At 37.7% G+C, this 26,976-nt stretch overlaps 1 protein-coding gene across 1 annotated transcript in view; it reads right to left on the bottom strand.

Moving 5' to 3' along the window:
• Positions 1-26,976, bottom strand: part of ROBO1 (roundabout guidance receptor 1) — a 689,994-nt gene that overhangs the window by 109,666 nt on the left and 553,352 nt on the right. Inside the window, exon 4 of the mRNA XM_009274513.1 lies at positions 5,588-5,745. Within this exon, the coding sequence (XP_009272788.1) occupies positions 5,588-5,745 (158 nt within the window). The remainder of the gene's footprint in view (positions 1-5,587; positions 5,746-26,976) is intronic.

Raw genomic sequence — 26,976 nt, 5'->3', positions numbered from 1 at the left:
TTTTCAACTGATAGGCATAGTAATTTCTTCCATTTCTTTTTTCTTTCTTGTTATGACCAAGATCACGTTGAGATCACCTATGTAGTTTTAAACTTGCCAAAGCAGAATGAGGCTGTGAATGGTCTCCACCAAGAAGGATGAACCAAGTTCTCTGACAATTCATTAACAAAAAATTGGGGGGGGCAAACAAATAAAACGTCTTCCTGTGGATGGTACCTTTAAGGAGGTTTTCCTGTCACAGCAAAAGATCAGAGGCTTTGTTTTCACATTTTGTAGAAAACATTTTCATCACTCATGTAAAAATAGCATTGTGCAAGACACAATAAATGCTTCATATTTGTGATGTACTATTTAAGGGCCAGGAAACGAAACAGGAATCAAGAATTCAAGTTACAACTTACCTAAAATAAGATTGTAAGTCACTCAAAACTGTTGATGTCACAAGACAGCCACACAAAAAAGGAATGAAAACCTGTATGCATTATTCATCCTGTAACTTTGATCTTAAAAGCTAAGAAACTTGAACAAGGAAAGATAAATGGCTTCTCAAGCTTTTTCTTTTAAAAATCAAATGAGGATGATTCAGGATAAATGATAGATAAGAGTTAATACGAAAGAGGGAGAAATTGCAATCACAGTGCTGCACCAAAGTTTCAATGCAAAGGCTTTGCTTTTTGTATTCAATTACAAAGGATTTCTTTTTTAGGTACCAGCATCCTTTTTCATGTATATGTAAAAGATTTCACCTATTAAAGTTTCATGTTCAGAATGCACAGCTTTTTTCTTCTACCACTTACACCATGACTTCATGTGAACAATTAGGAAGCTTTCTGAAGCATGGGCTACTACTGGTCATGGGGCAGGAACAACAGAAGCTGTGAAACCCTGACCTCCAAACCTGGCTCAAACATCAACTTGCTCCAGAGCTTATGCAAGATATGTATACATTCTCCCACTGGGAAAGTATTGATAATTACAGGCACTCTGACTGCATCCTGATTTTATTAAGGGTTAGTTAACTATGCAGGCATTGCCCCTAAAATATGAGACAAATTGAGAGAGAGATCCAAAAGTGCATGGAGGTTCCCCTGTCTAGATGGGAGATCCACAAAATCCTCTTTGAACGCTTTGTGCTCCTGAGAGTCTGTAATTATTGCCAGTTTTGGCCTAGATATGCTCAAAGTCCCCACCATCTTGGTTAGATTATTGATGTCAGCATCTTCTACACAGGCAATTGCATTTGGGATTCACAAAGAAGACACAGCAGCAACACAGTTCCTTAAAGGAGGCTCTGAGCAAACCTAACGCAGACAGACAACTCTGCATTCATTACAAATCACAGCACACCAGCCATTTACATCAACAGCAAAGCCAGAGGAAGAGTGCCTTTACATTACAGCATACAGCAGGAGGTTTTGCTTATCTGAGCTTCCAAATTGTTACCTCCACACAAGCAGTTAGCACTAATCAGTTGATAGAGTGGGGCTAGACAGGTCAGAGAAAAAGGCTGGGTGGATGCAAGGGCAGGTTGTGAGATGGAGGAAATGGATGGGGAATGAGGTGAAAATTTCATTGCAGTGGTGTGTGGTAGGAAGGCAGTGGGAAGGCCGTTTGAAAAGTAGTGGGAGGTTTTGGGGTACAACACGAAGATGGCTGAGAAGTGAATGGAGGCACACTGGAGGTATTCACAGGCTTACAAGCAACCAATATTCACTGCAGTTGCTGTGAGTGCCCAAGCAAGTCATTGCTGATGGTACTCACGGCCACTGATGCTCCTGCCAACTGCATCTAGACAAAATACATTTGGAAAGACCAAGCCCAGTGATTACAGCAGTCAGGAGAAACTAGGAGACTGACTGCACTTCCTCCTCAGCCTGAGGGAATGCAAACTCATAGCTTTTGGCGCCAAGGTAAGTGCCTGAAACGCGTGGCTATGTCCTAGTGAAACTGGGCTGCCATGCAAAGGAGATGGCTAGACTGATGGGGCAGGCCTGTTCCTGGTGAGGATACCTAGAAGCCGGGAGTCCTGGCCTAGATCCTCGCTCCAAGCAATTAGCGGGTCTATGAACTTCACCTGGCAAGACAGCGATTCTAAACACATAAACACCACTAAGGGCTGGAAACAGAATGAGGAACTTCCCCACCCCCGTAAGCTCCCTTCTCTCTTACTCATAGGCAAGGCCTTGCATCTTCTTTCTCTGCTGTGTCTCACCTCCAAGAGGAGAGTCACACAGCCTCTCCTAGTGCAGACGGAACATTTCAGAAATTAGAAAAATACATTTTATTTTTACATTGTTCGCAGTGAGAAATTAGAGCTATTCACCGGACTGCACTGAAGCACTCTTTTTCAGCTATATATATTATAGGAGGGATTCTTGATTCCACAGTAATCCCAGGAGAAAAATTAACTAGATGAGCACAGAATCGCGCTGGTTCTACTCTGGCCTCATGATAATTGTTTTCCAATTCAACAAATTAAGTTAAAGATAAGCATTTGCTTCACATGCAAGACTGTCGTTCCCGCTTCATTTGTAATATATGGAGAGGGATTAGCCACATCAAGCATATGCTTTCATACTGTGGTGTAAAGAATACACATGAGAAAAATCATGTTTAGCTCCAATGCACTGAGAAAACTGTTTACAGACAACATATTCAAGAGCAGAGAGAAAAAAATGTTTTGATGATGATTCTTCATCAGATGGACCCAGTGGACATGTGTACACTGAAGAGCCTACACAGAGTCTGACTTGTGCTAAAACTGAGCCATACCAGGAGAGCTGTGCTCAAAGAAAATGTCTGTTTCTATAATCCCCACCACAGATAGCTGTGCCCATACCCTTACTTTCATTTCTTATTTGTCCATTCACTATTGTTTATAACCTGAAAGACATATACATTTATTTCTCTTCAAAGCACATTTATTTGCCCTACAAATGGACCAAAAATATGCGAGGACTACTTTGATTTGTATTATCTCACCTACATAAACATAACGATTTCCTCAACCCTACCAGGACAAAATAATATTTTCTTTTTATTGCATTCCAGAAGAAGTTGTGCCTTAAAAATTGGATCTTATTTAACTGCTATTTAGCTACATCTCTTGCTTCAAACTCTCTGTCAGGAACCAAGCTACCACCTCTGTTTCTCTGGCACCCTTAATACTCAGTCTGTAAAGCCCAGTTCTGCTGACTCAAAGATCAACATTGTCATTGCGGATGAGAAAAAAAGCTTCCATATATTAAAAATAAGGTTGTTTCATGGACATATTGTCTTTTTGAAGAAGGTATAGATATGAATCAAAAAAGAGGTGTCAAGCACCATCCCTTATTCCAAAAAAAGTACAATCTTAAGGTTTATTTTAAATCTCTTGTCAGAAAGCAAAGCATTAATATGAAATGCTTTAAACAGCCTTTGACACTTACAGAACTCTTAAAATGGCAATGAGTCGAAGATCAACAAGCCTTTAAGAATGAAAACAACTGGAAATGCTTTAGAAGTGGAGCCACTAAAGTATTTTCATTGATTAAATGCCCACTGGTATTACGTATATATTGAACACCAACACCTATAGTTTGACATTTCCTGATCTGGTAATTTCATGGCTTAAAAAGAGAAAGGTAACACCTGTAAACTATATTACCTGAAACTTAAGTCTTACTGAGTCAATGATAATTTTGCCATCAAATGAATGTAGGCATTCATTTTAAATACAGGAACTTAAATGAAAAACTTTGGTTTCTTTTTTTTAAAGGTTGATTTCATGTAAAAATGAAATCTATCACTTAAAACCCAACAACTTCACCCTTATTTCAGTTGTTGTACTATTTTAATTCTTTATATTCCTGTTGCTAAACTGAAATGGAAATGACCTAAAGGAGGTAAGTTAACAGAAAAGGAATTCTGAGCCAGGTTTCAAAATTAGTATTTTTTGCACATCTGTCCTTTAGTATGTTGTCCATTCCAGGTCCCAATCTCCCCTCGCCTCCCAGCCACTAGCAAGATAATACAGATGGTTACTGCAAAGCTGTTAAGACGTACATCTGAATGCATATTTATCCACTTGGCAAGATCCTGCTACAGCTGTAAGCCGATGCAAATCTGCATTACAATGTAGCTTCAGTCTCTTGCCTGTGTGAGAAAGCAGCCATGATATTAATAGTGCTGCTTAAGACAATGCCAGGCAAATATGACGTAAATGAATGCAGTTGAGCTAGCTATCGCAGCACTGTTAATTTACACCTCTGAAAACAAACGCTTATTTGGGCACATCAAACAAGTGTATATCTACACCTACATCAAAACTCATTTTCATTTGTTTGTTTTTGGAAGCAGAAACTGATAATGCAAGATAACTCCACCAGATGTCATGGTGAAAGAATACTATGTAGGGGAGTCCTTGACAAAATCACCAGAAAAGAAAACCAAACTGAGGGTCTTTATTCCATCATAAGCACAGTTTTAATAAATGCAGGTGGCACTGCCAGTCAGTGATAGTTGCTTTTGTTCCGGGTATGTCTTTGTTACGGCAGCTGGGAGGAACAGCAGTTTTCATGTATAATGAAATAAATGTACTTAATAGGCAACACCTGAAAATCCTTCAAGAGAATAAACTATAGCAATAGAATATGCAAGTTTAGAAAGCATTTCCTGAAAAAAAAAGTAGCACTGGAATCTTCTCTTTATCTCAGGTCAATTGACTCGTCACAGTGGGAAGGAAATTTGAAAAGGAAATTGTAAGTTCTTAGCAAGTATGATTGGAGGAATTGAGTTAATAGCCAGCAATCAGTATAGGTTCGGTAGGGTAGTTAAAAATTTAAATGTATGCATACGCCACAACTACAGAATGCCTGAGCTTTGTCTTGTTTGTAAAAAATAAATGGAACAACAGGCAATTTAAATCTCAAACAAAAATGGTAACTTTTTACTTAGATTTCTGGGGTTTAAGTGTTCTTCCATTAAAAATTTCCCTCATTTCAGCATATGATTGAGGTATATAAATTGTACGTGCCTCTGATCTTGTTCTACACTAGTAATCCTCCCAGTACCAACAGGATCCTATACGGTATGTGCTTTCAGATGATACAGTTTCTCACCATATGGAAAGATCTTTTGTATCACCATGTTGGCAGCACATAAATGATTTTTGAACTCAATTTTTCATTGCCATTTCTTCAAGCCATTTAGGCTCAATAGCTTATTGTTTCACATGTCAAAAATTAAAAGAAGGATAGTTTTCTGATTTGAGAAGCTGCTTTATCCATACTCTTGAATAAAAGGGAAGAAAATTACAGGACAGTGACAAATACAATGAATTTCATTTCTGCAAGCTTCTAATTCCTCTGAGAAAGAGAAGAACATAGGTTTTGCATGGTCCTCTTTAACAAATAAATGCACACCCCACAATGAAGTAGTATGAGACTAGAGGATGCATTCCAATCTAAATGCAAACTAGCCTTGCCTCCAAGGCAAGGAAAGGACAGATCCTAGAAAGTACAGCATGGCTGGATGCCCACATGCTAAAGAGACTAGCAAGTTTACATTAGCTGATTTTTGTGTCGTTTGAAAAACTTTTTATACTTACTGTAATTCTCTCATCTTTGTCATCTAGCGGCGTCCCATCTTTTTTCCACGATATAGTGGGTTCTGGGTGACCTCTTGGGGGCTGACATTCCATCACTGCAGGTTCACCCACGGCTACCATTACATCTGATGGATTTTGTCTGAAGTCATCCCGTAGAACTGAAAGAATAAATAAAATTAAGTAAAAAATTACTCAACGATACACCAATAGCATAGCAAAGTGGTTTGTTTTGGCCTTTAATGGTCCCTGTTGTCACTGTACTTTATATTATTGAACAATTCAGTTAATGAATTTCATTTGGCATCTGCGGATGGCCTCTGGTACTTCCACACCGTAATAGAGAAAACCCATGTACAACTCCTACTTAACTTCCAAATACAAGCCAATTGACTCTAATACAGACAGAGGGGAAAGGCTGACACAGACATAGGACTGTCCACACAGAAGAGCTGCCTCACTTGGCTGTATCTGGCATAGCGTCTGCCTAGCATGTGAGCACAGGATTCCTATCACAGCTGAAGAAGGCACAATGTCTTCTGCTCAGGTAGAGTGTCACCTGGGGAGAAGCACAGCAGAGACTGCTTTCTGCCCCTCTTTTTCTGAGACACAAGGTCAGCCTGCCAATAACTCAAAGGTTTTGGGTTAAAGATCGGCCAGTGGCTGTATGAATTGCACCTATCCCTGAATTTATGGCAAAGATGAACAACTATCTAAACTTCCCAGTTCTTTGATGACATTATAAGATGCCAAACATTTGTGCAGCTTTAGCCAAACTCATCTTTGCAATGTGGCTTGTGTCTTTTTCAAGAAAAAAAAGAAAAAAAATTCTGATCTCTGGGAGTCATCCCTTAGCCTGAGTCAGGACCACATCCTCCATTTGGAAGAAGTCAATTTTATTACCTTTTCACAGAAAGAAGCATTTTTATTGTGGCTTCATTACTAGAATTTGTTTTTTCTCATCATTTGGCCAAGCCCAGGCCTAGGAAACTCTAGTTCCCTCCAATCACCCACTATGAATTTTACCAATAGCTGTGTGATTATTTTTCTTTTTGGGAGAGGAGAGACATCATACTATGCTCAGCTGACCACTACACAGGGACACAGTTTAAAAGAATAATGGCATTCCTAAGTCTTGCCAAGTAAGTGGCATTAGGTTTAATCTAAAAATAAATAATTCAAATGATAACAAATATAACATTCTAGTCCTCTCCACGGCTGAACATTCTAGTCCACTCCACACTGAACAAAGGAAATGGTAATGGAAAAGTACATTACAACCAAAGGACTCAGGATTTTGATGAAGCTATCTGTCGCTCTTGCTACCTGCAACAATCTTGTGTCAACAGTAAATAGTGCCAAGAATCTGCAGCAAAAAATACATCCCCCAAGCCATGGACCACAGATATATGGACATTCACTATTGAATAATGGTTTGGTTGTTAATGCTGCTTCAAAGCGAGGTGTGATTTATTGTTAGATGTTAAGGAATGTGGGTGTGCCTACAGGCTGGCACGTACAGAACTGCCACCAAACCATTCCTCTCTGTAAGGTCTTTCATGCTGTTAAGACCTTTGAAAATGGTCTGAGGGCAAATGGGTCATCTACTTTGGGACAGAGGGGTATACCTTTCTCACACCTACTTTCTGCAATGCTATATAATCTAAAATGAAGGGAGGGAGCAAAAATGATTTGTAGTTCTTTGTTTTGCAGGATTATTGGCAAATAGCTCTGTCAATAATCAATAGGACTATCTGCTATTTTGTCTTCTCAAGTACATCTACCTTAAATTCTGATACCCTACCATTCAGTAGCTGCAGTCACAGGCCTGTGGCCAGCTTGGCTCATTATAACGTAATACACAACAGGGAAAGTTCCAGATTGATATAGAAGTGTAGATGGGAATCAAAAGCAGTGAATACAGAATATTTTACCACTGTTCTAGAAACAGGATATAATCTCTGGAAGTACCAAAGAACATCTGTGTACCAACAAGACTGAAGTATATTGCAGAGCTCACCAGACATCATCTGAATTTACCAATCCCCTTCCATACTGAAGCCCTAACTTTTCAAATACTTCAGTTTAATTATTGAGGTTTCTGGATGCCCTAGAGTCAGGAGATACTGATGCACTGAAAGAGGATAATCAAAGATAAAATGTCTCTATCCCTTTAACAATACAAACTAATACAACAGAATGATAGGACTTAATGAAGAAATTACAGAATAATTTAGGTAGGAAGGGACCTCTGGAGGTCATCTAGTCTACAACAATGAGATGCTCTTGGATGAACATGTTCTCTTGGATGAACTAGGTCTCTTGAACAGACCTAGTCTAGAACGTTTATTTAAAAAAAAAAACCCAAAACGCGCACCTATTGCTTGGTGTACAAAAACCTGAGAAAGCATGTTCCATTTAAGAACAAAGAATTTCTGTCTCTAAAAAGAAAAACACATGGATATTTTCTGTCTATGGACTAGGGAAAATTGACAACGTTTTCAACTATAAAATTAATCCAGGTTACATCTAGAGGAAGTAATATGTTTTCAGAAAGGGGAATGATGTCATTTTTAGTTATTCAGAAAGGTAAGTCAAAAGACCAATCCTTTAGCTTCCCTTCTGCTTTCAACAAAACTTTATGAAGTTTAACCTGCATTCTCTTTCAGCTTCCTTACTACATTCCCCTAAATATTGATGCATCAAAATTGGATACATCAAATTATTGTGGTTTTGGGAGCATTAAAATACTACTCACATACACTGAAAACCTCGTATATACTTATTCCGTTTATACTGAATATGGCATTAATAACCAGATGCAACTTCTTGTCTTCCCAAGAAGCCCTCAAACCATCCAGATACAGTAAATCATGTAGCGTAAGTGGCTGGGCTGACACTGCCTCTGCTGAAGTCAAAGAATTTTTTCTATTTATTTTAATAGAGACTTGATCTGGCTTGGAGCCACTGGTCATATTATTACTTCTTTTTTTCACTTCTCCAAACTAAAGAACATAAAAGAAGAAGAAACAGAAGTTGCACCAAGTTACTAAAAAACCCCCATATATCCAGGTCCCAGTGCCAACAGCACATGAAAGTGTAGAAGAGTTTATTTGCTACACCACAGTTCTATTGCAACACAATAAAAGGGGTGTTTTGACCGTGAGTAAGAAGCCTCTTATTACTGCTGAAGATTGTATCACTTGGATAAAGCTAAGAGATATATAAAAAGAAGTGCCCTTAAGTTTAAAAAAAAATCAAGTGAAGTGATCTTAATAAACCATAAGTGCTTTTCAAGTCTGAAAGACCTCATAAATCTAAGAGTAAAGCCTATCAGATAGCACCTCAGATGGCTTTTAGCACCTTTGAAGCAACAAAGAGGTCCAGTACTTGCATAATAAAAACAAATTACTTCAGTAATTTCTACACTCCTTAGTCTCAGATCAGCTTTACAAGCATAGTACCTTGTCTGTAAACTTAAGACCTTGCACAAATTATAGTACCTTGTCTGTAAACTTAAGACCTTTCACAAATTAACCAATGCATAATAGAATGCTTTAGCAGGACATCAAAGGTCCAGGCCATAGACACATCAAAAAAAGTATTTTTTTTTACTATGAATTATTTTGGCTCTAACATTACATAATGAAATGCTAACAAAATGTAATCCATTAGAGATTACTCCACAGACAGTCATCATGTAATTATTTTTGCAGCTGTAAAGTAGATACATGCTCTATTTTTTTGCCTCAGGCCCTGGCAATCTTGCATAAAGTTATAAATTTTAAATTTTCTTCCCTTACTGAAAAAAAATCCTTTTTTATTTCTGTCCTTCCTAGTCAAGGCTTACTGTAAATTGAGAATACATTTCCTTTTGAAGATATATTGGAAGTAAACTTTGTAATCCAGTACAGCATGTGCTTTCAGTCACCAAAGGGTCAAATTTCACCACATGCACCTCTTTCTATATATATACAGCTGGAATGAAAATAGAGAAATTAAGAGGATGCTTGCCTTTTTTTCTTTTTTTAACAAATTCAGTGAAGAATCTTCATAGATATAAAAAACCCCCAACATTTCTGACATACTGTGGGTAAGGTTTTCTAACATTTTCCTCTAATATTTTCTAAAATACAATGAACAATGATCGTAATTATTGTCATTGCACAGCTAGGACAACTCCATGATCTTGCTGTGTGAACTCTGAACTCCTGTGTTTGTGCTGAAAACATTTTTATGCTATGCTTGCTGAACTAATCAGGTTCAAGAGCAACTTTTGTAACTCCACTTTAAAAGTCAACTACTCATACAACTATTTAAAATCGTGTACTATTCAATCAATAAAGCAATTACACTTTCCCCAGAGAATCTTTCCCAGAGCAGAAAGGAACTAGCAATCACTTGAAGATAATTTCTATTGACAAGCATAATAAGTAGAGACAGTATTTTTTGTGTAAACCCTAAACAGTGCTTTCCAAAATGCAGCAGCCCGTGTTTTTTTCTTAAGTTCTTCGTTGGCTACTATGAAAAAGAGTAGGGTGTCATTACTGGGTGAAATGGGAGGTAGGTAGGCAGGGTTGTTTTGCATATCCACGCTGCAGATATTTAAGAAACATTATTGTTAGCGTTTATCATTAAATAACTGTGATCTAGTTCAAAGACAATAAGGAAAACCAAAGCAAAACACAAGAAAAAAGAAACCAACCAGAAAGTTTTAGTCAATAACTGAAAAGAATGCATTTGTAAGGAACACACTAATTACCATCATACGTTGTGGATATCATGCCTTAACAGGTGGTATCATTTAAGAACTGGAAATAAGAAAATCTCCTGGAAATTTTGATTACAGGTCTATACTAGTCAGACTGGCTAGACACTTCATGCTAGATCAGTTCAAAGCAGTGCACCAAAGCATATCCAGGATCCCCGAACAACCAAGATACTACAGCCATGGTCACGCGGTGAACAGAGGAAGAGAGGGAAATGAAGAAGTTTGGGGTGCAGTTTCATAATCAGATTAAGGCATTCTAAATCCATGTCAGTTCTTCTAAAAGAGACCATCCAGGCTTGCTTCCTGAAAACTCTCCTGCGTTGCCCCAGACAGAGCACACTATTTTGCAAGGCTAGTTGTTGGAGAGAGATCAGTGAGCCAAAGTGTCACACAATTAGACAACCGAAGAGATCCCAACAATTTCCACTCTTTCAGCATGAAGATAATTTAAATGTTTCTTTGTATTGTAGCACGTGCCTCAAAAATGTGGAAAAGTGAAATAAATAGAAGAAATGCTCGTTCCTCCCACTGCTTTACAAAACAACCAGACCTCAACTAACGAGCAAGTTTCCTCCCAGCAAACAAAAATGTGCTAACACCAAACTACGTGCTAAAGCTGAGCAACGCAACCCTACTAAAGGCCCACTGCCCTGCCTTTTGGCTAATCTTGTTATAAAAACACCCCATGTAATAGATTTTAATTTTTTTAATACCCACCAATTCTATTATTTTAATTCCTGTAAATTTATAACACGTATTTCAATGTTTTATTTCCCTCCCCCCAAACAAAATACCAGTATTACAAAGAAAGTTTCCACCTAATATGAGGAACAAAACAACAACAGTGTGGACCTGCTGTAAAACGCTGTAAGATTAGGAAAATGAAAAATGGGATTCAGGAGGTTAGATAAATGTTCTAATCCCATGAGCCCATAATCGAAGAGAAACTAGACACGTGGCCTAACAGTTTAACTCTCTCACAGAGCCAGCCCTCCTACGACACAGGACTTCCCTGATTACACAGTCTGAGAATTCACATTGAATAGGTTTCCAGATATGAGACTGCTCATTGCAAAGAGACTGAGCATAAGGAGCAGTTAGATGTACGAAATAGCAGCAGTAAAATTAGATCACACTTCTAAAACGTTAATAAAATGTACTGCCTCAATTACTGTAACCTTTAAGTTGTTTTAAAATGTATTCTCTCCAAAGAGTAATGTTTTTGATTGATCGCTTTTTATACAGCACCACCGAACTGGGATCTTAATGTCTGCTGAAGGTCAATAGTTACCTTCTCTGGAAAAAAGTGTCATTCCTTGTTATATTAAGCAATACATGTTAGCAAATATAACACCTGCATGCTTCTAAACCATTAATGTAGAAAGACATCAAGGAGTGCTGCACCTACTGGATCACATCTTTTAAAAGGTGCTGATGAGAAATACAAGCGATATGCTTGAATCAAGCCATATGCTACACTGCAAAAGCAATTAAATGGTGAGGCATTTGGCAATAAGCATACTGAATTCATATAAAGATGTTAAAATACATACATTTATTGTCATTCGTTATTTTTCATTCAGTCATTAAGAAACTTACAATTGTTAATAGAAAGAAATGCATACTTAAGGAGCAGGTTCCAAAAAAGACTTCTGTAAAAACCATCGGCTGAAAGTTACTGACGATAATTACAAAAATTTATGGAAACCACGCACAATCAGTCTGATTTTATATCACTAGCTGAAGATTTGGGCTTTAAGTATTGCCAGGAATCTTACTGGGCAACGTAGCTGTCATCCCATCACAGTATTTCCATGTGTGGAAAGGAAAGTGTAAATGAATTAGATGATGAATTGGGAATCAATTAAATGACCAAATCTGATAAGTCATATAAAAAGTAATTTTAACTCCTGTGAGAAGGGTAACTGACAGGCCTAAGAGAGCACACTGCAGCACTGGGAATCCTAATTAAACCCTGAAGGATCTGTGATGCCTCAGGCATGTGACTCTGAGAGTGTCCCTTAGGTTGATTGAAAATTGGAAATAGATAAGGAGAATGGACCTAATTATTAATTTGATTGACTGTGTACAAAATGTGATCCCTCTCAACATCTTCAACATATTATGGTCTGGGACAAGGCATTTACTACCTGTAAGTCAGAATTTACCTCCTGGAAGAGTAGATTCATTTGTACAGACTGCAGAGACAGTTATTCACTTATCCTAAATATTTACAGTTATTTGCTTTTTTATTACTATTATTATTATTTTATTGTACATTTCATTTTAGAGTTTTGGGTTATTTGAATCATGCTTCATTACAGACAGTATTTTTAGTGTGACTAACACAGCAGATTTCCAGACTTATGGACACAAACCAAGGGGCTTTAGACACAGCTCACAGAAGAACTGTGCCTTTGGGAGATCATAAATTAGTTTTCCCTAGGCAAATAAGGGTTTATATCTTTAAATCCAAGGATTTGGGTGTGTTCTGTAAATAAAGTTGTTTTTTTTTTCTGTGCATTCCAAGTCAAGGTCCAGTTTGCAATGAACTGTTAGCTGCACTAGCCTTCCTTCAATGCAGATTATAATAGAAAAGAAGAATCAGATTAAGATGCTGCACCAAGACCTTGTCTTGGCCCTCCAAATTAAAGCATAAAGAGGTAACTGAAATGACAAAAGAGATATAAGGACCAAACAATGAAAGAGAAAAGGTGAGAAGATACTTCACCAAAATGACAGTGTTCTCCTTAACTACTTCTCAAACCTTACTTTGCGAGCATAATGGTTTTCCCTTTTAAGAAAGAAGACACAAACCAACCCAGAAACACAAGTGTCCTGTAACTCAGGATTCCAGGGGGAAAAATAAAGGAAGGAATACAGGCAGCAAGGACAGAAGCAAACATTTAGCCAGTTTTCAAGGAAAGCTTAAAGCTGGGATATATGGCACTGGCAAATGGAGCCAGATTGCAATTGACTGAAAAGTTGTTGCTGCCAAATAGCAAGCTACGCTGGCTTGAGATGTGAAAAACTGACTCTTCCCATAGTTTCTAAGCTGGAAAATCCCTCACTAGGCCAAACCTGAAGGAACTTTATTTGTCTTAACTTGTGTTGTTAAAAGAGGAGACACAATCATTCCACAGACTTGCCAATGAAACTGTGGCAGCACTGTTTCTGTAGTACAGGCAAGACTTAAATGGCCAATGCTTGTACAATTGCTTCTAATCATCCTTTCACTCTGAAGAAGCCAAAAACTTATCAGAGGAGACATTTTCAAAGAAATAAAGATTCATGTGCCTGCGATAACAATGTTTCTGCAGAACAGCCCTAAATCTGCATATGCACTATGCTACTGTTTTGCTAAGGTCCTGCCTCAAGGCAACAATTTTAGCCGTGTCCTTCTGCTTAGCGTTCAAATTTCAGCGTGTTATAATGGTACCACTACCATCAATGTTTTTTGAAAGGACCCTATTTCCATGAAAAAATCCCCATTATGCTGTTAAAGTGGTTGAAAAATATGACATTTTAAATATCAGAGAATATACAGTATCATTACCACACTCAAACTCAAAGCTAAGTCACTTCTCCTTTAATATTCTGGAAAATGATATTCCACCATTACATCTGAGGTCAAGCCTGAAACATCAGTCAGGAGGTGCAAGATGCAGGCACTTCATACGGCTGAGTGGCTAATTCTAAGTAACAGCAGAGCTAAGAACAGCATTTGTTGGCACCAGACACTATAGCAAAGCCACACTGCTCAAAAATGTTGCTGAACTATTACATACAATTTTATTCTGTTCTGCTGTTCCGTTGTTATTATATACAGTTTTATTCTGTTGAAAGGAACTACAGACCACAGAACTCCACCGTCTTTTCTCACCTCTCCGGACTGCTATACAGCAGGATATACCTTAGTTAGATAGAGGATGTTTCCTTAATTACACTCTGCATGTCCAAATGCACGAACGTATCATTCTTATGGTAATGTTATCTTGTTTCTTTACCTCCTTTACATTCAAGATGTACATTGACAACAGATTGCCACAGTAGAAACAGGTAAACTTTTTCAAAATTACTTTTATGCCAAATATCATGTACTTTTCAAATTACTTTTGCTGGTTTTAGAAAACATTCCAGGAAATCACCTCAGGGAAAAATGGCAGACAGTCTTATACAGAGGTCATAGAGAAATATAGTCTTCATCTAATTCAATTAACTGCTTTGAGTTAGATCCCAAATGGTACAGGCAAACGTTTGTTCTATTTCAGGCATATTCTGAGATATGAATCATTCCGCTTTCTCAGTATAAAGAAGCACAGCACAATATCATGCATTCCATTTTTTTATTGCTCAGAATTTGAAAAATCTCTAGACAGACGTCTTCATGATTTACAATGATAGCTCTTCATTTAGACAACCATCCAAAGGCTTCAAATATTGTAAAATTCTACCTAGAGCATTACAAAAAGTAGCAAAGTTAATAGCTACAGCAATGAAAAATGGTATTGTCAGCAAATGGACATTACCAAATTCACCAAGCTGGAATTGCAGCTCTTGGAGATTTATATGCTATTGTAAATGGCAAAAGACAATAAAATCATGCAGAAAAGTACTTCTGCATTTGGACTCTTATTCTGGCTTCAATCCCTATGAGATATTCAAAGGCAACGTGACAATTGATCAATATGTTAGTATTTAATGTGCAATAAGTGCTACTGAGTAAAAATCAGAGAAACACTGCCTGTTAGCAGAGTCTGCCTTACTGCTGGCAGGAAGGAGTGCATGAAGTTTTGGAACACCCCATGTGGTAAAACAGCAGCCAGAAGTCTGATTCAGAATTAACAAAAGGAAACAGAGGGCGATGCTCAGCGTGAACACAAATGCACATAAAGCCAGTCAGATTTCAGTACTGAAGATTTTAATTTTGATTAAACGCTTCCTTTTATACTGGGTCACATTCGTTGTTTTCAACCCTCTGTTTTCATTAATATTTTAATACACACAGAACATCAAGTTGCGTAACTTCAGTGTTGCGGCTAAAGATAGCATCTTTAATAACAGCTACAAAAGAGATGCTGGCATCCATCGCTGCCCAACCTCGTAATGCTGTGAGGCACCATGGGCTGGTAGGGACTTCGCGGCATGCCAGACAACGCGTCTGCACTCACCACCAAGGAAAAGGGAAGTGGATGACTGGAACATTAGTTTAGTCTGTTTGAAATAGGAACTTATAAATGCATTCAAGACAAAACAAACCAACGTAACGCAAAAGGCTGTGAAAGTCTAAAACGATCAAGAGGCTGAGTGCATTTGGTGGAAATGTTGCTTTCACCTTCGTTTTACATCCTGTGAGAAACTGCAGTACAGTGCAGCTCCTTAAAAACTTCCCAGGAAACAATGGTGGTAAAGAAATTGTAACATGTAATTTTAGTAATTTGACTGTTGGCTTTTTTCCCCTTGTTTTTGCTATTTCTACCTCCTAATGATGAAACTTAAGTTTGGACAAAATTCAGACGACCACACTTTTTCTTGATTCCACACGAGCTGGGGTACCATTAGCAGAAGTACCTATGCTCGATTTCCCTTGCCATTACAAACGTGAACTGTGCACTGTGCCATGATACACTCTACAAAGACCTACAAACGCCATGAATTCAGCTCCTATCAGTCCTAAGCAGCCCATATAGGTTAATTTCCTGGTAAATCACAAGACTCTTAGATTTCCATTAAGAATTGTTATAGACAGAAAAAGCAAATGTGGTATTATGTGAGACCGGGATTCTTTTATTTCTCTATGAACTCTGAATACAATTAAATTTTCAATTCAGTTCAGTGGACTGGTTCTTTTCTGTACGTTTAAGCACAAAAAGTAAGCTTGAAAACATTATGAGACTTGATCTAGATTATCAATAGATGCATAAAAATGAAAGTCATACATTTTCAGGACAGTTTTAAAAAGCAAATACATTGTGACTAATTTTGGTCACAGGATACTGGGAAGCCAGTGAATTTGCAAGATAAAAGCTACTGGTATCTTCTAATAATTCACTCAGAAACAACTGAGCTAAGGGGAAAAAGCCAACCCCAAAACACTATCTGGATTGCCAAAATCCTTACGCTTAGTTTACTGATATACTGTGAGAATACATTTTTGCTATTATAGGACTTTCTAGTAAACAAAAACTCCAGCTGGTTTGGTGCTGCTTACTTTCGTTTAGACACTTTAAATCTTACTGGTGAATGGCACTGTGGAGGTTATTTACCATTACTCATTACTATCAGTGTCTTCAGTGCAAAACAACATTGGCTTCAGCAGTCCACAATCAGGAAGGATTCCAATTTCTGTTTTCCCACCCTACCTAGTTAGTTAGTGCAGAGAAGCTGTACCAGGCACGTCAGATTTTCAATTAATTTGTTAGGTTTCTGGTCTGCATATTTATGTGGGCCTCTAGTAAATACACAAGGTATAATAAAAGAAATGAAAAAATTAGTTTTGGCTTCTCTCGCTTCTCTTCAGTTTGTTTCCAAACAGAGCAAAAACCAAACTCAAAAGCAAAATGGAAGTTCCTCTATGGATGTCTTTATGTCAGTACTTGAGTTTGGATCAGGACTGCACTGTGAAGGAAATCTCCAAATCTTCTCCACCAACCTGGGTTTGATTCATATCTTGGACTGGGCTTGGAATGCAAAAACTGATTATTTGGGGGTGGGTAGGTGGATGGAACTAGACCAGAAGACGAACACCAGGTTCCAATGGATGTTCAGGCAACAGACCAAACTGGAGTTCTCATGAAACATGCACAGTGTAGACACCGTTTCTTAGGCCAACTGTTTCCCTCTATAAATCACAGAATAGAATCATAGAATCATAGAATCATTGAGGTTGGAAAAGACCTCTAAGATCATCGAGTCCAACCGTCAACCCAACACCACCATGCCCACTAAACCACGTCCCTAAGCGCCTCATCTTCACATCTTTTAAATACTTCCAGGGATGGGGACTCAACCACTTCCCTGGGCAGCCTCTTCCAATGTTTAACCACTCTTTCAGGAAAGAAATTTTTCCTCACGTCCAATCTAAACCTCCCCTGGCACAACTTGAGGCCATTTCCTCTCGTCCTATCGCTTGTTACTTGGGAGAAGAGACCGACACCCACCTCGCTACAACCTCCTTTCAGGGAGTTGTAGAGAGCGATGAGGTCTCCCCTTAGCAGTGCTGGTAAGTGCTGATAACAAGTAAAGAAAAATACACTTCTATTGGGTTGCGCTACTTGCAGCTACTTGCTGTAGACATAACATACATGTAGCAGAACTAAGAACACCTGATCTCATAAAAATTCCTTATTAATATCCACCATAACAATCTTCTCTTTTCCTCTCCCCATTTCTTTTAGCTACCACATCATGGCCTGTCCACCAGTTCTTTCAACACCACCATGCCTTTCCTCCCACATGTCCACTAAATTACTATGGGATAAGAGGAGTTGCATGCCTACTGTCAATATTTACACACTGTTTGCCCGGCCAGGAGGCCAAAAAGGGCAGATAAGTTTTAAGTTCATATTACAGGTTTTCTTTCAGTGTATGTATCCATTTATTAGGTTTTGGCCAGTGATTACAAAACAAACCAGGAGCAAGAGGGCTAAGAGAAAGATGATACAAGCCTTCTCTTGTCAGGAAACAGGAAAATACAAGACAGCAAATAAGAATCTTCAAAGTCACCATGCTCACTTATACATGAGAATCTGAAAGAAAAAGAGAAATTATCTTTGCTAAAGAAAGTGCTTTGTTGTTGCTTGCGTGTTTGAATGAAATTGGCATCTTTCAGTAGCTTACCATGACAAGTGATTACTCAGAAGCTTTCCTGAACTTTCAGACTGAGGCACTACAGTTACTTCATGTAGAAAATGCTTTTAAATAGTAGACGCTCCTAATGTTTATACAAACTGTAAGGTGCATATAAGTACTCGGTTTTCTGTGCTATGTTTTGTTTGCTTTACAGCAATGAGAGACTCGTCTCAGAACTGAAATACATAGAGTATTTCGTAGTATTACGTAGTACCAAAAGCGCAATACATGTACACTACAGCTAAATGTTAAAATATATTCGTGTATTTCGGATTTGTTGGGGGGAAGGAGTATATCTGTTGTGTCCTTACTAAAGCCACAGAAACAATAGTATTATATATCAACAAATCCATTGAATCAATGCACCTGGTCTAAAACGGGAACCCTTAAGAATGTAATACTAAGCAGGGAAAAAAGTGAGTGCTTTTACCAGTAAACAGAAGGAAGCAGTGCCACTAGCATTTATTCCCATTTTTGTGTCAAACTTCCATTTTCACCATAAGTCTGTATGAATAATGCCTAGGTAGCCTTTGTTAGTTTAGCATGTAAAACTGTACAACAGACAAAACTATCTGATCTCTCAGAGGAAAATTTTTTGAAGAGCAAAGTGGTAACTCTAGACATATCCATCTAAAAAACCAGTAACAAATACCTCACTAAATTCTGTCAAGGTTCATGGAGACAATTGGGATTTGTATATACATCACGTGGATATAGGCCATTATCAAACTATCTAGAGAGTTAACCAACAGAGGACATGCTCAGCAATACAAGACTGATGCTACATAATCAGAAACACCAGGGCTGTAAACAATGGAAACGCACATTGTTCCCAAACAGTATAAATAATTTAAGACTTCCAGAACAGAAATTAATCTACATACCATTTGAAGCACACAGAAGCACCAATTCAGACAGAATAATAAAAGGTAAGGGAAAACCAGATGGATAATTAAAAAGATACTTTCCAAGTGGGAATACACTTAGCTTAGCAGTGCTGGTAACTGCTGGTAACAACTAAAGAAGTAAGTATCACGGAAATCCTATTATGTGCACGTATATTTTATATTTTTTTTTTTCCAAGGGATTGGGGTTTTTTTTTCCTCTGGTGTGATTGGACAGTGAGCCTGCTCTATCCATCAACATCTATCTGATTAACTCTTCAGCTCTTTGAAGCTTCAGTGTTTTATAGGGCACTATTTGCAGAGAGATGGAAACAATCCGATTTGTCCGTATTTGAGATGGGCATTCTTCTTTTAGCCCCCACTGCCCTAGGAGCCCATACCCTTTCGTCCCCAGATGAAGTCTCAACAGCGTACTTCAAAGGAAAAAGATATTCATGGTGTCTTAACCTTTCCTTTGAAACTGAATCTCTAGATCCAGTATCATCTAGCAAGGCTAATTGCATAGTATGCAAGGGAATTACTATTATTTCAATATAACCCACCATAGAGAAATGATGAAAGCTGAGGCACTGTTGTAACAAGCTTTACATAAGGACAGCGCTGCAAATGCACTATCAAAGGTGAATATCTTGCACAGGTAAACAGGAAAATTTCACAAAGTGTCTTTATAACCTTAACAATTACATTCAAATATCAGCCAGCTTATCCTACAAAGAAAACTTTGGGAGAGGAAAAGAAAAAAGAGGGGGGGGGAAGAATGCAGATATGAAGAAGGTATGTGGTTTCATGGTTAGATTTACTACATATCTTTCACCATATTAACTCACTGTACTCGCTATTTATTTTACATTCAAATCTCCTTACCCTCTACAAGTTTTACATTTTCCTATAATACAGGTCCAAATTACTCTACAAGTTGATTTAAGATAAAGTAGAAAAAAACATGGAAATGCAACAGAGAAATTAATAAGAAAATCTCATCATAAAAAAGTACAAATGTTATCTTTTTCATTAAACATTCATATTTAAGACTGTCTACCTACCTAGAAACCCAAGCCACATATTCTAAACATCCTTTACAATTCCATGGCAAAAAGTGGGCAGCTGCTTGATTATTTGACGTGAAATAGTCATATTTGACACTGTATATCCACTTAGAAATTAAGTTTTTATGTTTTAAAAGTCTAGTGATAACATTTTTAGAAGTCAAACATTGAAGAACTAAAAAGCAAGTTTTTTCCTGTTAGATTACGTCATCTTTTCAAAACCTCTTAACTTTAGGAAATTATTTCCTACATCACAGGAATTTACCATAGTAATTTACTGGAGGCCTTTTTAGCAGTGATACATGCATATGTACTTAAAAAGATTAACAGTGCTACTTGGATCTTCTAAAATGAGTGAAGTTTGCATATTGCAATTGTCTTTCTTATGCAGCAAGAAAGTGCTAAAAAAATTATGAAGAGAGTGGCATGTGCACAAGTAGATGTATGACCTAAACAGGAATTTGGAAAACTCTTTACTACATTAAACAGCTTCTACTGTAAGAATTTAAACAAAAGGTGACTAATTTGGAGACAACTAGAAGCTTTAAAGTAAAGAGGAACCTTCTACTCCTCACCATGAAAATTCATACCTTAAATCAGTTCCATGATTTCCATCAATACAAAAGTGAAAAGAGAAGTACTGAAATCCACGTAAGAAAAGTGCTTAAGCATGTCCCAATGTTTCTGGAGCAACAATGAGTTTAAGATATGCTTAAACGTTTTCTTCAGTCAGTGAGAGACCTGTCAGTTCTCCCTATAAATGTCGAAAGCAGGGTAAAGGTCTTCAGTCTTGTTAAAGTACAAGTATGGTGTTCAGGTGAAAAAAAAAAACAACAACTTGAATAACACTAACAATCATAATTTTTATAGAATGGGAGCTGCCTTCTCTATTACTTTCTTACATAAGAGTGGGGAGGTACAATTACATTAGTTGCATTCAGCACTCTTCACGCTACCTGTGATTATACACCAGGGACCATGCATAATCTTCTTCAAAACGCAACAGTTGAACCCAAAGTCACTAAGGCCTGGTACGCAATAAGAAGATCCAGCTCCACATGAGATATACCAGGGATTCAAAACAGATTTGTCCACTTATGAAATATATTCAAGGATTTTTTTTTACATTTAGCATATGAGGAGGTCGCAAATTGTTAAAATGAATGCTTTTGTACATTTATATATCTATACCCATACTGTCCAGATACTTGATCAAAATAGCTTTTGTCTCTCCTGTTTCAAAAGAAATATAATGTACTTGCATGTGCATGTATTGTTTATCATAAAATAAAATGTGTCTAGAATTTATACATGTTTACTTTAGGCAATATGATCAATCAAGAACAACCAATCACGTTTTTAAAGGCAGCCAAACTCTTCAGAAATGGGCTGGATGTTACCTAGTAACTTTAATTATTTTTCCATGTGAGTCAATATTAGTAGCACCCAAGTTCAGCAAACATTGAAACCATCACCCAGTATTTTTAAAGACATCTTATGTCAGATCTAAAAAGTTAGGCCTGAAATCTTTGATTTAAATGTTTTTGAGGAAACAGCTATAAAAAAGAGCAAGGAAAATAAGGTTACTTTTAATTAAACACAGAAATTAATATCTAGCACAAAATAACACATTATTCATGTGGTAATTATAATATTGTATTCTGAAAGATAAATATGTTAGCAAGCCAGAAGGATCTGGCCTTATTTTATTATACTTTAATAGAGGGGAAACCAAGTTAAACAGATGGAACTCAGGATTTCTCAATGAATTCAGCATCTGTGAGTACATGTTGCATAAATGCCAATTAAAATGTGTCTGAGTAAATTTAAAGTCCTTGCTGACAGAATGTAAGCCAACCTAGCTGGCTTAAGATCAAGGTTGAACTTAATTGTCTGCTCAACTTGTAGCAAGTTGCTCTCAAATTGTTCAGAAATTCCCAGTGAAATAATAAAACAGCGTTCCTATTGATTTGTATTTATTTACATTTGTAACTCTTCTCAAGCCTTGGGCTGAAGCACAAAGGAAAAATAAAAGTACTATGTGAATCATTTGAAAAGTCTAAATTGAAAAAATACTTCTTTGATTTAAAAAGCTTCTGCAGAAATGTTCTGTAGAACTTTCCCTTTGGGTAGTTTTATGAAACAACCACTTTAGAAGTGTCTTCATAATTTTTATTAACCACACAAGCCACTTTTTACTTTCCTTTACTCTGTTACTGACAAATTACCAATATCTTCTATTAGGTTGTCACCTAAATTTTTCATACAATGCAAAGTCAATGTTGAATATTATATAGTAAAATACGTACAGAAGAGGCTACACTGAAAAGTTAAAGCAGTGCTGTTATGCAACCCAGTAGCAGTTCTAATTCAATTTGGCATTCAACTGTCTCGTAACAAAAAATGCACAGATATGAACAGAAAAACCAGAACCTTTGGTATAAAAACAAAAAGAAAAACCCATCCAAACTACAAAACTCACAAAACTTTGTTTGCCATCTATTTCAAGAATTACAAAGCGCAGTTTAGCAGGTCTGTACCCAAGAAGGCTAAGCATCCACTCTCATGAGAAAAGAGAAGGCATTTTTGTGATATGCTGAGCCATGCATAAAAAATTGGTATCATTGACTGAACTGGGGCAAACGTACACCAAGCAAAGCTGGGGTCTTTTGCAAAGCTAATCAATTAAGTCCCTTTATACATAATCCATGTGCGCAGCCTTTTCCCATACCAATTATTTCATGCTGGCAGCGTTTTGTTGAGGGAAAAGCCAGTCAGAAACTATAAAACATACAACACAACAGCAAATGAAATTAAATGCCTGAAGTGCAAATTACTACCTAGGAAATGAAATCTGAACTATTCATGCATGTATACTAGTAATAAATTAAATGATGGTAGTCAGGGAAAAGACCTAAATGTCATTAGGAAGAGTGCAGTGGAAACACTGGTGCCCCACTCAGCAACTACAGAATGAAAGCTTTCCTTGAAAGTGGGAAAACAAAAGGTTTATCACTGTTTTCTAGAACAGCAGGAATAAAGTGACCCAGCAAGAAACATATGCATCCCTGTGTATCTTTAGATGGTAGAAATCATACTGGATTTTGAACAGTTCACTAATTCAGCAAAATCTGTTTCTTAGGCACTTCTGCAAGACTGGTTGGGGAAGACACCCTCGTATCTTTTACAGAAGGCCAGCGCTCAACAGAATGCACACAAGGAGCCTGATTTTCAGACCTATTCATCACTGAACTATTGAAGCTCTGGCTGAGGAGCATCACTGAAAATCAGGTCCCTAAGCATTTTAATAACAATAGACAATGCTATTGGAGAAGAAAGGAAATAAAAATCCCCAAAAGTCAGGGTCCACAACAGACATGCTTCCTAAATTGAATTATGAAGTGGGTAACATCAGCAGAATTTTCAGATACGAATTTAGCTAAGGACGGATGGCACACTACTCTTGACTGCCTTGTGACTTGTAGTCGTTTATTGCAGTACAGAGCGACTGCAGTAGGAAGGGTAAAATACTAAAATGTTGAGGTAGTCGAAGGTCATATAGTACAACATGACTGACTACGTAATTTACTGGGAAAAGAACCACATGGCCCAAAATAAGAAAACTTGTCATTCAAAATATCGTTACCAAGAAGAACAAAACAAAAACACTTCCGAGCACAGGCAGCATTCAGCACAGAGGGAGGCTGAGGGAAGGAAAGACAGATGGACAGAGTAACTTGGCACTGCTGAAAACATGACCTGGTGCACACCGAGGGTGAGCGAACCTCTATCTTTACCTTCTGGAAGAAGCATTTTTGCTCGACTCATCTGAAAAGAGGATTTGGGGGGAACAGCAGATTCCAACGGACAAATGCAAGAGGCCCCGAAAGTCAGACTTGCCTTAATCCCCCGCAGGAGAGCTCCAGCGAAAAGGAAGAGAGGTCCGTGTGCTGTGTTCTTCTTTTGTACTTCTTTTGCTCTGCCGTTATTATTCCTGATTGCACCTGTGCTTGACTTCTTCTATTGGCTAATTTTCCAACCCTCTTCAGAGGCTTTATATCCTTGCACTTCAAAGTTTCACCAAAGTCAGGACAGGCCCATTCCCCCAATCAGTTGATAATGGCTGAATGTCACATGCAGCACAGCAAACTACAAGATTTTTGAAAGTGGATTCAGATCTTTTGATGGCGGCAGCATCTCTAGATTCACAGACAACAAGTTTTGCAACTGATACTTGTCTCAGACATACTTGTCTCAAAGGTCTTGGAAAACGAAAGGCAGAGCACCTAATAGGATGGATCAGGCCCTACCAAGCACTAATCCTCACGATGACTGTAATGATACTTGGATCAGATTCTTTACTCTAGCTTGCAATGCACAAAATAATATGATTCAACAATGGCTGTGATTCTCTTTGTGCAGTTGCACAAAGAATAAACACTTAAAGATTCAACTGAGCAGCTTTCATTGTTTTCTACTGTAACTGCTGCTCTATTTATTCAGAAGAGGTGACCTTCTAGTAACCTTGTTCTGTGGCTATGAATGAATGGAAATTTGAGTTCGACCTCACTTTATGACCTCTATAAAAAGAATTATACTACAGTGATTCTGTGTCTTTATGTCAGCATGTCAGATAAATATTTTAGTCAATTGCTAACTGGATAATGCATTTTCAAAACAACTCACAATGCTGAATGTATTTTTAAAATACATTTTTGCTAAATGAAGCAAAATTTCAACTAATTTTTAATATTTAAATATATTTGACATTTAAGGAATATTGGACATATTTGCCTTAGTGAGAATGCATTATGCATTAAAAAAGTTTTAGCTTCCATCAGGAAGCAGCACCTATGAATAATACATCTTTTTCTAATGTCTTTTTATGTACACAAAAACATCAATTTGTACCTAGCTTAAAAGAAATCTAAATTACAGGTAAGCTATCTAATGTGTCCCTTACTACCTTTTGGCAAGCTTAGTCTAATCAGAGTTTTTCCACTAAATTACCCAGATCAACAGAAACCCTGCACAATTATACCCTGCTCTCTAAAACAGCACATGATCTTTGCTCATGTGGGTAATTGCCAGGGTGGAAAATTGCAGTGAGGATGATGGTACAGATGTTCTTTTTCAGTTGACCAAACAAAATGAAAGAGAACAAAGAATTCCTGTTTCATAATGACTTCTATTTAAAATGCACCGATTTATACACATTCGCACACACATAAACAAATACAATGGGAATTTTCAACAGATTTTTCTAACGGAAGATTACATTCTTCTGTTGACGGTACAGGAAAAGATTAGGTTTTAAGGGAGAGGAAGTATTAATAAAGCATCAACATGTGAAAAACAAATGTTCGATGTTTGCAAACTATAAGAATGTACTATGATACTATGCTACAAAGTTAAAATTGTTGAAGAGGTTTCGAAAACAGGATAGGTACACTGGAGAAAATCTTTTTCACTTGTATGCAAAGACAAAAAACAAGCAAACTCAGCACTGACGGGATAAAAAAGATTTCCCTGCAATCGTTATTACTGCTACATTTACTGGTCCCCATCACTGAAATCAGAAATTGCACTTTAAGGGGATGAAGGTAGGTCATCATGAGCAATGTCCTATGTATTCAGCAGAGACTGTTGCAGAACCATGCCCACAGAAGGGACATCTCATGAAATCCATTTTCCAAATCTCACAACCCCCTGCCCTGCTCCCATCTTGTTCTTCTCTCCCCACAGGTACCCCCTGCTTTGTGTACCTTTGGGAGCTGTTCTCCATTATATGTTTGTTCAGTGAGATTCTACCAAGTTGCAGGATGTTTTTGTTTCTTACAATTAACTATTTTACATTGTACCCAAAAACCACCATTGAGCATAGTTGCTGTTAGTTGAGGTTTTTTACATTTAGGTTATTTCCAAAAGTGCCCTGCTTATTCTCAAATACAAAGCAAAACAAACAAACAAGCCCTAGCAATTATTTTGCATGGACATACATTGGCACCAGTCTTCAGTTATGGCAATACAGAGTGATCAAGATTTTTCTATGTTACAGGGAGACGCAACAAGAAAAGGAGACACAGAACCAGGCAAAGGCGGTGGAGAGCTTAGAAGAGCAGCTGTTTGAAGCTAGAACACCACAAATCCCTTTGTATAAGCGACAGCAGTCATTTCTATCAAAATGAGTAGCCTAACATATATCGGACAAGGAGGGGTTGGAACAGAACTTGTGCTGACCTGAGAGAATATACTATGGGCAGTAGTGAAAACCAGATTGTCTTCCCTTACCAACACTGAGAAACACCTGGGCTGAACGTCTTCCACCAGTGTACCCAGGAGCCAGGAGAAACTGAGAGATCTGTACCATGTTATGTTTCCTATCTTTTAGTCCCTCATCAGCAAAAGTATTTGTATTTAAGAAGGAGGAGGACAAAAGTTAACAGGTGTCTTATGTGCATAAAATTTTGCTTTTGTGAGGGGTGCAAGAATCTGCATCTCAAGAATAGCTGCATAACAAATTCTGGTGAGGTAGGCACAGGCCAGAGACAAGCGTCGCCCACCTTCTATAGTCTACGCAACAGTGCTTTACCATTGTCTGTCTTAAAGCAGACTTCTGTCCTAGTTTGAGCTGCTTGGACACAAATAATACTCTTTCTTATTCAACGCGGGTATGAAAAAGACCAAGAGGCATCCATGTCACACTCGGACAGCATGCTGCTATCACCTATCTTGAGGGCTCCATTACATCTAAGCCTACTATTAGGGAAGGAAGAACGACTCAAAGTCAACATGAGATTGGGGACAAGGTATGCATTA

This window comes from Aptenodytes forsteri, unplaced genomic scaffold (genome assembly GCF_000699145.1).
Source record: "Aptenodytes forsteri isolate BGI_AS27 unplaced genomic scaffold, ASM69914v1 Scaffold207, whole genome shotgun sequence".
Taxonomy (NCBI): domain Eukaryota; kingdom Metazoa; phylum Chordata; class Aves; order Sphenisciformes; family Spheniscidae; genus Aptenodytes; species Aptenodytes forsteri.
The sequence above is the reverse complement of the archived record's forward strand: the minus strand, read 5'-3'. Positions and strand labels throughout refer to the sequence as shown.